General features: G+C 53.0%; 2 protein-coding genes across 2 annotated transcripts; one reads left to right on the top strand and one right to left on the bottom strand.

The window, feature by feature from the left end:
- Positions 1-1,674: 1,674 nt before the first annotated feature.
- On the bottom strand, positions 1,675-4,257 carry BESB_043850 (uncharacterized protein; the record flags this gene model as incomplete). The annotated part of the gene is made up of 1 exon (XM_029362836.1): positions 1,675-4,257. One exon carries the CDS (start codon positions 4,255-4,257, stop codon positions 1,675-1,677), a length of 2,583 nt encoding a protein of 860 aa, XP_029220202.1.
- Positions 4,258-8,270: 4,013 nt separating this feature from the next.
- BESB_043840 (CHORD protein) lies at positions 8,271-11,259 on the top strand (the record flags this gene model as incomplete). Its single annotated transcript, XM_029362835.1, has 7 exons — positions 8,271-8,390; positions 8,686-8,773; positions 9,241-9,371; positions 9,771-9,824; positions 10,210-10,295; positions 10,803-10,912; positions 11,225-11,259. The coding sequence occupies 7 exons, from the start codon at positions 8,271-8,273 to the stop codon at positions 11,257-11,259; spliced, it is 624 nt and encodes a 207-aa protein (XP_029220201.1).
- Positions 11,260-12,476: the final 1,217 nt, after the last annotated feature.

The following is a 12,476-nucleotide window of genomic DNA, read 5'->3' as shown; positions in this document are numbered from 1 at the left end:
GTGGCCGCCAAGGTGGCTGCGTGTGTAGTACGCATGCGTAGCGAATTGGGAGCGTGCGGGCCGTCCCCTCTCGCGTGGGGCTCAATGTATTTTTCCCAGTTTTTCTCCAAACTTGACGAACTCCAAAGGTGTGTTCATGTGTGGTGTTCGGTGGAGGTGTTGCTTTGAGTCAGCGAGTGCTGCTTGTCTGAATCGGTCTTCAGCGCGTGGGTCCTGCAGAAGTCTGTCTATGGTCTCATTCCAGTGACGACAGAATTGCTGACAGCACCCGCCTTACGGGCGGTATGCGTGGATGAAAGGTGTGTTGTTCTCAATGCATGCAGGGTGCGCATCCGTCGGGCGGCCACCATCAACCTCGCTGTAGGTGAAGTCGTTACCGTGCATTCGCTTAACAGAGACGACAGGACGAGTAGATCAGTCAGAGACACGTCGCTAGGATGTATGCGTATGACGCACTTCTGGGATCCGCATCACCACTGTAGGCTGCGCGTTGCGGTGAAACGTGTTAACTGGCAGTGAGAGTCTCAAAACATGAAGTACTTTGTCAGGAAGTAGTTGCGGGTTTGTAGTAGGGAATTGCGTGAGAGGCAGGCCACATGCTGCACGATCCAGAGGATCCCTTATTGATCGCGTTCTAGTTAGACAGCCGAACGAAGTTCACATGGCCAGCGTGGCAGTCGACGCGTGTCCCCAGTTAGGCGAAGTCACTTCAAAAAGCTTATCAAGAATGGGCCGAAATTTAAAGCGGGGGGAACAATGTGGATAGTTCAAGTAACGCCTTCTCACAAGGGTGCTGCTTCAGTGACCTATATGCAACGAGATCAAGACACGCCGCCCTGTGGCACCCGCAGTCACGTTATCACGTGCGAGGCTTCGTACGTCGCGGGTTTCTGAGCGATCATGAGAAACGTAGCTTTCGAATGCTGGTTCGGCGGTGTCCAAAGCATTTGTCTGCCCATTTCTGCAGACACCCGTATTCGGATGGCAAAAAGCTAGGTAACCACACTAGAAACATATTCCACTTTCGGAACAGTGTGAACAGAATTGCGTAATAAGATCTGACATCGGTTCATATGTAAATAAGAACATTCAGCGTCTTGACTATGGATCATGAATCAGTAGGCGCGATTTTGCATTCTCCAGCGAGAGCTCGCACTTGCAAGCACGGTGGATGGTAATCTGTGAATCTGCAGCAGAAAAAGGATTGTAAAATGTATTATGTTCAGGTCCGCCAGATACACGGCGCACAAACCGAAGACTATAAAAGAGTACGATTCCACCAGGATAGATGAGACCTCTCATAGCTCCTTATTTCTACACCCCGCTGCTGTACATCCCCTAAACCGCGCTTAGCACAAATCGGGACAAATAGCCTGTTTTACAGACAACTGGAGAGCATTCTACGGAATGAATGCGCGGCAAAAAAAAGATCGCAAAGAAGAAATCACCGTTACGCGTCAATTCGCATTACCCTATTGTTGTGAACGCACTCTTGCGTACAGTATTCGGCCGTTGCAGCCTTCTTCCGCAATTTTCTTTCACTCTCACACAGCCTATCGTTGGCATGAGCAGTGAGCCCCCCCCCCCCCCCCCCCCTCCTAAAAACAGCCTTAAACATTTTTTTGTGATATCGTGTTCCCTTGGATTCTCTATTCCAGTAAGTACACTATCTTCTCAGAGCGGTGGGCGACCACCACAGCAATGGGACACAAGTCCGCCAGGGTAGCACTGAATCAGACTCCGGGCGGGCAGCCATCGACTGTGGCTACCAGACACGTATCGTGGTCTTGAGGTGCTTCTAAGGACGGCTCCGCCTCCACCCGCAGCGAATCCGCGCGGTATGTGACCCTGAATTGTTTGGGCTTGGCTTAGTGCACGTAGTGGAATCGTGGAGACGGTAGCAGCTTGGGGTTGCAACATGTGACTATGCGCAGCTGGATAGATCGCGGAGGGAGTGGACGGGCGCGCCAGAACTGGCGAAGCTGCAGGGAAATCCGCTCTTGGTACTCCAGGGGTCACGCCGTGAGGAACCAGCATGCTTGCCGCATTCATCCGATGTCCCCCGGCATTGCTTCTATCGTCGCGGGTGTCTATGCCCCATTTTGGTGTGAATTTCACGGACTGGGTGTCAGAGCCCTCATCGACGCGGGAAAACATAGAAGTCGCAGTCGTGGTCGACTCGACGAGCAGGGGCCGTACCGTCGTCTTCTTTCTGTCCTCGGAGTTTAAGGAAGAACGAGGCGCTTCCGTGCTAGTTGCCGTGGTAAGCGGCTGATCCGAGGGCTGCCCTCGGCGGTCGGCGGGCGGAGGCCCTCCTCTGGTGCTAGACAGAGTCGACGCGTTTTCGGAGCCCGAAATCCGGATGAGCGGAACCGAAAGCAATCCAGCTGCAGAGGAGCCGACAGGCAGCTGGACGGCGGGAGGAGGAGGAGAATGGGCACCTATCGGTTTTTTCGCCGAGATGGGTGGTGTCTGAATCCGCGCGCTCTCTGACGCCGCCCTAGACACCGAGCGCTGGGCCTCTTGACGCGGCAGCCGCGGCGCGGCGCAAAGATGGTCTGTGAACCCCTGGCAGTCCCAGTTCAATTCCGGGCCGCGACAGACGTTCCAGCACTCACTTAGCCTCTCGCTTCCCATGACCTGCGTGTGGGTTGCGGCCTGCTCGCGCCTTGGCTGCGGCCGACCTCCCGTCTCGGGCTTCTCTCCAGCGACGGCAGCTCCTGGAACAAGTCTGACTGGCTGAAGAGGAGGCGCGGCCACTCCGGCAGCCACCTGCGGCGCCGCCAGCAGCATGACTGGAGACCGCAGTGGGCCGGGGGGCGTCAGGATAACGGGTTGACCGACTGCGCTGGGCTGCCACGCAACTGGAATAGCAAAGGTAGGGATGACTGCTGGGACGCATGCAATAGGGCGGCCAGGAGGACGCGCAAGAGGCGGCGGCGCCTCCTTCGCCGGCGCCGGCTTCTTCACAGGTTCTTCCTCGCGGCGCGGTACCTCTTTTTTCACGGCAGGCGGTTCCTCGTGCACGACCTTGGCAGGGAGTGGTGCTGGGCGGGGAGGGCGAGGGGGTGGGGGCGCCTGGGGGGGCTTTTCTTGGTCTCCCCCCTCCGACTCGCTTGAACTTTCAGACGAGACGGAGACGGTGCGTCTCGTGGTAGAGCCACTTCGGGCCCGAAGGAAAATGGGGTGTTTCGCTTTGAGGAAGCGCGAGATGGTTGGAAGCTCGTACTGCTTGGTGTACGTCATGCCCGTGTCCTCCAGTTCGCCCTTGTGTAGTGTCTGATAGCCTGGCGCATCAATCCCATAGTTGGCGTACCGTGGCAAATAGCCGGGGCTGGTGGAACGACCCACACTCACTGTCTTGATACGACTGCTTTCCTCTCCTCCTCGGGGTTCGCTATCCAGTCTCGAGCATGACCGGCCAGTTCTGTGCACTGCCGGCGCACGCCCCCTCCGCACAGCCTCGCGGGAATTCGATCTTGGTGTCCGTTGAGACTGCGAGCACGGCAGACTCGAGGACGTGAGCGGGTGTGCGCGCCGCGGTCGCGGAGGACGGGGAGATCCCCTGCGCTTGCGCAACGGCGTTCGCTGACCGCGTGACGTAGCTTGCGGCTTCCATAGAAAAGGCGGCGTCGTATCCGGATGTTCAACTGCGTGGTGGGCGTGATGCCAGAGATGACGCACCAAGCGACCTTGTTCGCGACGCAGGGGATTGAACTCGTCCGGCGTGATTGTCAGCGGCTCGCGAACGATTGGAATGCGCGACAGCGGCGGACGCAGCACCTGCGCGTTTCGAAGTCGCTCCTGCTCCTTCTCCTTCGAAAACCGCGTGAATGCACGATGCTGGTGGCAGCGCCGCGTGCACACAACCGCGTCGTCACACGAGTCCGAGTCAGACGAGTAGGGCGTCCAGTCCGCACCCAAGATGTCCCATTCGCGCTGCTGAGAACGCTCTCTCCTTCGTGGAGAGTGAAGACACTTCTTTGCCTTGCGGTCAGGAGAGGAGTGGCGACGACAGTGACGTCGCGAAACCCGCTCTTCGTGCTCAGGAAAACGGCTTTCCCACAGTTTCGCCCCGTCAAGAGGGTCACGCCTCGGCAAACGTTCCTCCGGATAACGTGGAAGACGGCACTCGGAGGCCGAGCGAGCGCTGCGCGGCTCGTCGAGCAAGCGGCTTTCTAGAGAAAATACGGCGTCCCGACATTCTGAATCATAGGCGTTCGAGCCGCCGCCTTTATCCTCGGGCGGAACGGCCATGTCGGGACGCTTACGAAAAGTATTTTCTGCCGAATCCGTATCCATTTTCGCGTGATTCTGTGCTGGCTTGTGAGTCGACTTTTCCTCCTGTACTGCTTCTGGGGCGACAGGTTTGGAAATGAATAGAAAAACGACACGATTGTGAAATTAGTGCTCGTGTCTGTTTGACGAGTCCACGGTGAACCAGCGGGTTGAGTTGAAACCAATTGTGGCCCCGGGTTGCTCGAGGAAGAAGACCGGAGAGGCCAGTTTCATAACAGAAGAAAAAAATTCATGATGTGTATCTGGTCTCGCTGCACTGTAACTGGATTTGGAATGTCGGGGGGGAACCGATTAACGTTTTCCCTTGGACGGTCCACCCTGCTGCGTTCATATGAGACTTACATCATCTCAAATTGCCAAGTACGCCACCGGCGGTATTGAGCCATGACGTGGTAAAAACGGTAACACGACCTTCTGGAGAGATGTCCTGCCCCATTTCAGAGCCATTCCTCCATTTACAGGAGCGGAGACAGTTACTAAGATGTGAAATTCTGGAAACATGACGTGGAGGGGACGTTGGGATCATAGCGAGGAGCAGCGGCTACAAACATCGATACGCAACGTTTCGCACACCACGAGTCAGCGGCGTCAGCTAGCCGCCTGTGAATGCCAGACGCCCCGGAAACCAACGAGACGAAGCAGAAATTTTCACGCCCCGTGCGACGACAACGTCTTGTGGTGGAGGTACTGTTGTTAAGCAGCTGACTGGGCCGGCAGGAACAAGAGGTGAATTTTATTGCCAGGTGAAAGGAAATGCACTAACAGTACACTGGCGCGACCGTATTCGTGCAGGAGGCCTGACTACCGCGCTCGCCTTCTGGACGACTTAGCGAAAAAAAAGATTCGTTGTTCACAACGATGTCTTTACGAAAGCGTCAGTTCTTCCCCGAACTCTCCATCCTGGAAGCCCTGTTCCTTGTGGATATTTGTGTCCTGTTTTCCCGGTATTGCCACAGTGGGAAATAGACGCCCCTGAGCTAGCTACTGCCATGTAGTCAATCCGCAAGACAACACGGTTTTCTTTGCAGTCGGGAGAAGCATGAAACGCTTCACAAGACCGACTCGGCTACGGCAGCATCTTTAGAGGCCAGATTGGTGAACTCTTCTGCTCAACGTGATATCCAGTGGCGGTCGTTACAGGAAATGGCACTGCAGTCTAGTTTTCTTTCGGTTTTACTACTACAGGCACTACTGTGTCTGGTTCCACGGCCACTCCAAAGAGGTCAGCGTTGCTCACATTCCAGAGTTCCTCAGGTGATTCATGGTAGCCTAATGGATTGCGTTAATACCTCGGTTGGCGACGGATTATTCAAGTTGTTTCTTATCTATCAGTTTTCGACGGTGGCGTCTTGGACTACCGTGGCAGTGACGGGTAACAGGGAACTAGCTGTCGAGCAATGCAAAGGCAGCCTGAGAAATGGCTACCGCATCTGATGAAGGCACTAAGCGCATAAATTACCCAACCCTAATGCAATGCGTTAGTGTCAAGAAATCGCCGCTGGGAATTTCATTTCCAGCAAGTGGAGTGAAGGCAATCCCAACCAAACTGTACTGGGCACAGTTTTGGTATACCACGCTAGAGGAGCCCCCAGTCGTGATCCAGGTGCAATATTCGGAAAAACGGCATTCGAATAGCATGCCGGGTGGTGTCGCGTCATCTATGGACCATTTTTCCACATGTTTTACTACTTTTCAAGAAGCTTCAGGCACATATGTGCACTCGTCTTTGAGCGTCCCACCCCGGATATGTTCCTTGATGCAATGGCTGAAGAGAAGCGATGTAGACGAGCACCACTTGACAGAGTAAATGGAAGTTGTACTCGGAAGTTTGCTGGCAGGTCACGTTGGCGCTCGGGCCTAAAACAGTAGTCACCGGGGCGCTGTCTGGAATGTAGAGGGGGGTGAAGTTAGTAGACAATGCCGATAACACTCGCGCCGCACCACGAATACACAAGGACCATGTCGCTGCTGTGCAATACGAGAGCAAACACAATTCATGCAAATATAGGGCTTTCTTCCCCGTTGCTTTCAGCAGAACTTACTTAGCCATTCATTTCCGAAATGCCAAAGCACAACTTGTGTTCATTGCGTGACGATTTAGTTGAGATCCATGCGTCATGACAGCTGCTACTATTATCAGCCTGAAAGTGATGTCTCATCAATCGTAAACACGGTTCAGCAACGTACCGAATGCTTGAAAAAAACCATGCACTTTGCGCGGACACCGGAAAAGAGTCACGCGAGGCACCTGTGCAGGTGTCGACCTCTGTCCCTGCTCTACTCTCGGGGCGGGACACAGAAAGCTCCTGAACCAAAGCCTACCTGTACGATTTCCGCGTCAGCGGATTGATCCGGCTATCGTCATAGGTCGCCTTGTGCCATGCTGGATCGCAGCGCCATTCTAAGACTGAGGCTCCATATAAAAGCGAGTGCACTGTTTTTTAATGCCTGCGATGCCAGTGCGGAGTGAGAATGAACGCTGGACAAGAGTCTTCAATGTAGGGGGTGACTAAAGGAGACCTCATACGCTCTGGATTGCTGAGGAAACTGCACCATGTAATACAGTTCTTCTGGACTCTAGAGTGGCAGCTGACTCGTGTTGCACTTGCAGTACATGGAATAGCTTGCAACTGTAGTCTCACGTGTGGTGACAGGGCACCAACCAACACACGAATGCGGCCACATATCGTATAGGGTGGAAGTAGGAATTTGAAAAGACGCTACTAGCCACCAGAATCACAGCATTTTGTCTTTCGCCACCCAGCTAGCACGGGTTTCACATAAAAACAAGACAGGACAGCTGATGCTGACTCACGTCGAGAGGCGATACGCAAATGCGTGCAAATTTAACCGTCGCACCACCCCCCTATGTAAGGGCGTCCTTTGTGATAACGGAACGGGATCTCGTGCCAGTACCCTATTTCACAAATTGAGGGCTTCTTAACGTGTGCTCGGCTACATCATTGCGCCAGCTACCGCCTCACAAATGGAGACCGAGAAGTGATCAGAGGAGTATCCTGATAGTGAAGTTTGCTAAACACTTTGCCGCCTTGTAGCTATGCCTGTACTACAACTCCAGCGATCTATGTGGAATCTAGATATGAAGGAGCGACCGGCAAGGTACCTTTGAAGTGTTCACGGGGCGTACTTCCTCCTGCCACACAAACGGTTGTTTCGGACACTTAGCCATACATCGCGTATGGTTGCTCCCAGGCATACACGGTGTTCCATGGGGTGTTAACCTCTTCAGGGTGAATCACTTCACGAGTGCGGGAACAGAGAACAGATATACGTGGCTGCATGAAAACACCTCATGTCATGACGCTGTTTTGGATTTACCGTGGGACGCCAAACTTGAAGATGTGTGATCCCCGCTGAGGTGAAATGCGCCGATGAGCCTTCGGTCCAGCTGCCGTGCTCGCCCCCCCACCATCCACAGAAGAACATCGGGTGCCCACTACAAACATTCTCCCGTAGCGACTAACTACCTCAAGTATTGATACCTTTCAATGGCCTGGCTATTAAACATGGTAAGGTTACGTTCTCGTAACCTTCCACACCCCCGAGAAGACCTGATCTAACCTGGACAGTCTGTCCCCCGAAGACATCCAAACTAAAGTAAGCCAAGTGTGACAATTCAACAACTGCCTGAGTCTGCCTGCATCTTGCTAGTTAGCTCCGCGAAGGTGCTCCCTAACACACCTGTAGGGAAGCTCGCTACGAACGTTTGCGCGCGCCCGGCCGCATGCATCAGCATGCACAGCATCAGACAATCAAACCAAGGGAGCATCAAGCACATCATACTCATGTCTCTCTCTCGCTTTCCGTCCCACCTTTGGTGCCTTCTCGGAGCGCCCTTGACTGTTTACTCACTTCTGCTTTTTTTCTGGTGCACCTGGTCGCTCAACTCGCCCAGACACGAACTTCTGGTGTTCGACGATTGATTGCATGCGGCTTGGCTGTTAAAAGAAATGGCGGACGAAAGCACTCATTCGAATGATATGAATGCAAAAAAGAAGTGCACGCGGCCAGGCTGTGGAAAGACATACGTAGACGCCGAAAATGATGAAAGAAGCTGCGTCCATCACTCTGTAAGGGGAAGAAGACGACTAGACTGTGGAAGGGATGGTGCTGCACCATGCGCCGAAGAGCCCTTCGAATCCACTGCGGCATGGCTGGCTTCGTGTTCCGTTGGACGCCTTTCTATCAGTGATTCCATTATTCTCTCTCTCCATGGACCGGAGTCTTCGTCGACGCAACGAATGTGACACTTTTTCCTACTTGGCGTGAAAATTGGCGCTTCACGGCAGTTGAGCCTGTCGCCAAGCCAACATGAATACACGGGTATGACATAACGGTTTCTCTTCTTCCATCTACTTTCCTCAGGCAATGCCAATTTTCCATGACGGCGTCAAGAGGTGGCCCTGCTGTGACGGAGAGGCGTGGGACTGGTCTGACTTCATGGCGATCAAAGGTACAACATGCAGGCAGGAGATGATCACCAGACATACGTGAACAGAGCCGAGCCCCAGAATCCGGTCTCTCAGCGCTACTGTTCACGAATTCTACCTGCATTCTCTCCAGCGATGGAGCTTGACTGCACTATCCGCTGATGCGTGCACTGGTGAAACTTGACGGTGGGGGGGGGGGGGGGGGGGGGGGGGGGCGGTTCCACATTGCAGTAAGGGTCGCCGTTCCCTGATATGTTTTGACTTTCGAAGAGTGCCGGTGGGCGACTTCGCACACGCCAGTGCTGACGACCAGATCTTCCTTGAATGCTAGTGTGCTCCGTCGGTCTTTTGCTTGTTCGCCGATACAACTATTCATATATATTATATATATATATATGTATATGTTTTTGACGCACTTCGAAGACGCCTGCGTGAGTGCTTGACTTTGTTGCACCATTGTTCTCGCGTTCTGTTTTCCCTTTGCTTGTAGGTTGTACTGCGGGAAAGCATACCGACGTAAAGCCCGAGAGACCATCTGCCGTCACTCGTGCTACCCCTGCACCCGTACCTGCAGTTGTGAAAGACATTGAGGAGTTCAATCGACAACAGACGGAGGAAGAGGTAAGACTCGTCTCTGCGATGTCGTTGGGGAGAAACCGTAGAATCATCTTTATTGGCTCTGTGCGGGAGGCTTTCTTCCCGCATTCTGTCCTTGCTGCCCCCCTCATCCTGCGCACATATCAGATTTATGAGGTGTATTGCTCACAGCTTGATTCACGAGAATCACAGAATCAGAGACACGCCACTGAGCTGTTCTCCACTGCCTCTGATTACGACACGCGCTTGTTTTCCATCGTAGTGCATCTATAGGGAAAAGTACCGGTGTCCACGCTGTCCATTTGAAGTTCACGTGCGAGCTGCAAACCCCCTGTTGCCTTGCCGTCTGAGAAGGGTTTAGGTTTCAGAGACGCGCTGGTGTATAAACGACATGACTTACTCACATCTTTGTGTGCGTTCCAGGTTGCTAAGAAAAAGCTGAAAGAGGCAGAGGCGCCGGCGCCACAAACCCTCCTGGTACGTGGAGCAGATGGCTTCTCTGACCGTGCGACGCACCTAGTGACCTGCGGTTCGACGGAGAACAGCTTCTGGTCTTCTTGCCTTTAGACCGATTTGTGCAGGCCCCACCTACGCGGCGAGCGGTTCGGATTCATATGAGCTGTGAACATTTATATTCATACACGAGTGGGCTTATCTACTTTGGGTTGACGTGGGTGTCGTCGATGAAATTGGCACAGACACGGCCGCGCATGCGTACATATATATAAATATGTATGTAGTATACATATGCATTATGCATGCATTATATATATCTTATATATGCATCTCCGGATGCGTGCGCAGCCAGCTGTTTCTGTCAGTTATGAATTACGAAAGGTGCGCCACTGCGGCGTGTGCACAGGTGACACCTGCTGGGAACTACAAATGCTGCAATAAGGGTTGCAACAAAGAGTATCCACCGAGTGAAAACTCGCCGACGGCGTGCAAGTAAGTTCCTGGCTTCCGTCTCAGATCCAGCGAGATAGTGTGCGATGCCAGGAGCAGAGGGCTTCGCCGGGGAAGTGAAGGCTTATCCATGCCAAAACGCCATGGGGTGTAGGCTTTGTGCGTACCGACAACCGGCCGCGCGCGTTGACAGGGGCTGGCCGGGTCGTCCAATCCGTCCGTGGGCGTTTCGGAGTGGCAGACCACGAGTGATCATGGTTGCTGCGCGGCTCTGTCGCGTTGATGGACCAGTAGAGAGTAGAACTGACGGAGACGCGATGGGCACTTTGGCCATCAAAATGAATTTGTGCAGTGAACGGCGTGCCGTGATGGCTATGCAGTCGAGGCGTTGCTGGGCAGACCAGACTTGGTTCGCCTCTCTGTGCCCGCCAGTGGGCCGGCGCGATACTGATCGAACATATTCGCCTCCGTATCGGCTTTGTGGCGAGAAGGACCTTGCAGTTTTCCGGTTTCTTGCCCTGCGTTCCGGTTTTCTGTTAAAAAATGCAGTTTTCATCCAGGACAACCGGTGTTCAGAGACTGCATGAAATCATGGACGTGCTGTCAAGCAAAAAGCTATGACTGGGATGAGTTTATGAAGATTCCGCCTTGTCAGACAGGTATGGCGCGGGCACCTCATTGAATATCTTTACACACATTGACTGAGACTCGTTTGTCTTGTTTTCTTGACATGCTTCAGCTGCGAGGGAAACCACAATATCAAGACGCCCTCCACTGTAACTCACATAGGTATATGCCTTTATATACATATCTATATCTACGTGTTTAATTCTCATCGAATAAGAATATGAGTGGAAGTTCAGTAAGCCCTGTTTCCAATCCCGTACACCATGCAGCAAGGAAACTTGCCGACCGAATGCACGCCAGAGTGCTCTTTCGTGGTGTCGGGTGTTTGAGGACTTTCTCTGCAGGACCTCATGTCCCAAAAATGGTACCCCAATCATGATGGTCTCTGCAAACTGATTTACTATTGGTAAGACAACCGGAAGAGTCTTCTTCTCCGAGACAGAGAAGGGCCTCGATATATTCGTGCCCATGCTCGTAATGCAGAATATTCGGCTGTCCGTGCCTTTACCATCTACGCCGGTCACGGAAGTTGACAGACCTTGCGTATGCTGTTCTGTTTTCGCTACCAATACCGACGCCATGTCAACGTTTGTCCGGGAACAGAGGCGTTTTTCTTGACGTCAGTTTCTGTTTAGGGAAGACAATCTAGCAACCCTGTAGCATGGAGAACCAGCCATGACTCCGCACGATGTTATTGAATGCCATGATTGTTTTTCAACGTGGGCCCAACTTCGTTGGATAAAAAGCTGTGGCTAAAAACAGGCTATTGCGTGGTTGATGACTCCTCCACTCGCTTCAGATGGACTGGCATCGCCTGGTAGTGCCTTTCTGCCGAACGCTGACGTTAGCTAAGACCGAATGTGTCAAGTAGTGATTAGATAGTGAATGCGCCATGTCTGATATAGACAGAAGCGGAAGCGGGGTCCCCCGGCTTCGTTACCTCGTGCCCATGCGGGCTTCTGTGAGACGTCTGTTGCTCCGGAGTGAATGCGCCATGTCTGATATAGACAGAAGCGGAAGCGGGGTCCCCCGGCTTCGTTACCTCTTGCCCATGCGGGCTTCTGTGAGACGTCTGTTGCTCCGGCAGCCTTGACCGACATCAAAAACACCCGCCATTCTCCTGACTACATAACTGTGTGGACATGCGTCCGTAGATACAGCAATTGCCTAGTTCACTGGGCGCCCGATCACCTGACTACCAGTTTCATTTGTGGCAAATCGTTTTGAAAAGATCTATCTTCACAGAAACTCCTGGTTACGCAGGTCTGGCGTTGCAGCGAGACGCCTGGTCTCCACCGGTAAGAGACATAGTTCGGTTCCCCAAGGACCGAGAAGCATGAAAGGAAGCATATTTGAAGAAGCATCAGAAAACAATGAAAAAGAAGTTTCGATATACTCTAACACAATTCGGATGCTTCAGCTTGTCGCCATACCGACTACAACCACTGAAACCACCGATACCGGACTCACTAAGATACATCTCTGCACAGCATGCCGTCCCCACACCCAGAAGTAACTCGCAAATAATAAATACGCAAACGTGCTAGAAAACAACACTTGTTTGATCAAAGCGCTACACCAATGCTTAGGCTTATG

This window comes from Besnoitia besnoiti, chromosome III (genome assembly GCF_002563875.1).
Source record: "Besnoitia besnoiti strain Bb-Ger1 chromosome III, whole genome shotgun sequence".
Taxonomy (NCBI): Eukaryota; Apicomplexa; class Conoidasida; order Eucoccidiorida; family Sarcocystidae; genus Besnoitia; species Besnoitia besnoiti.
This window is presented reverse-complemented; position numbering and strand designations above follow the sequence as displayed.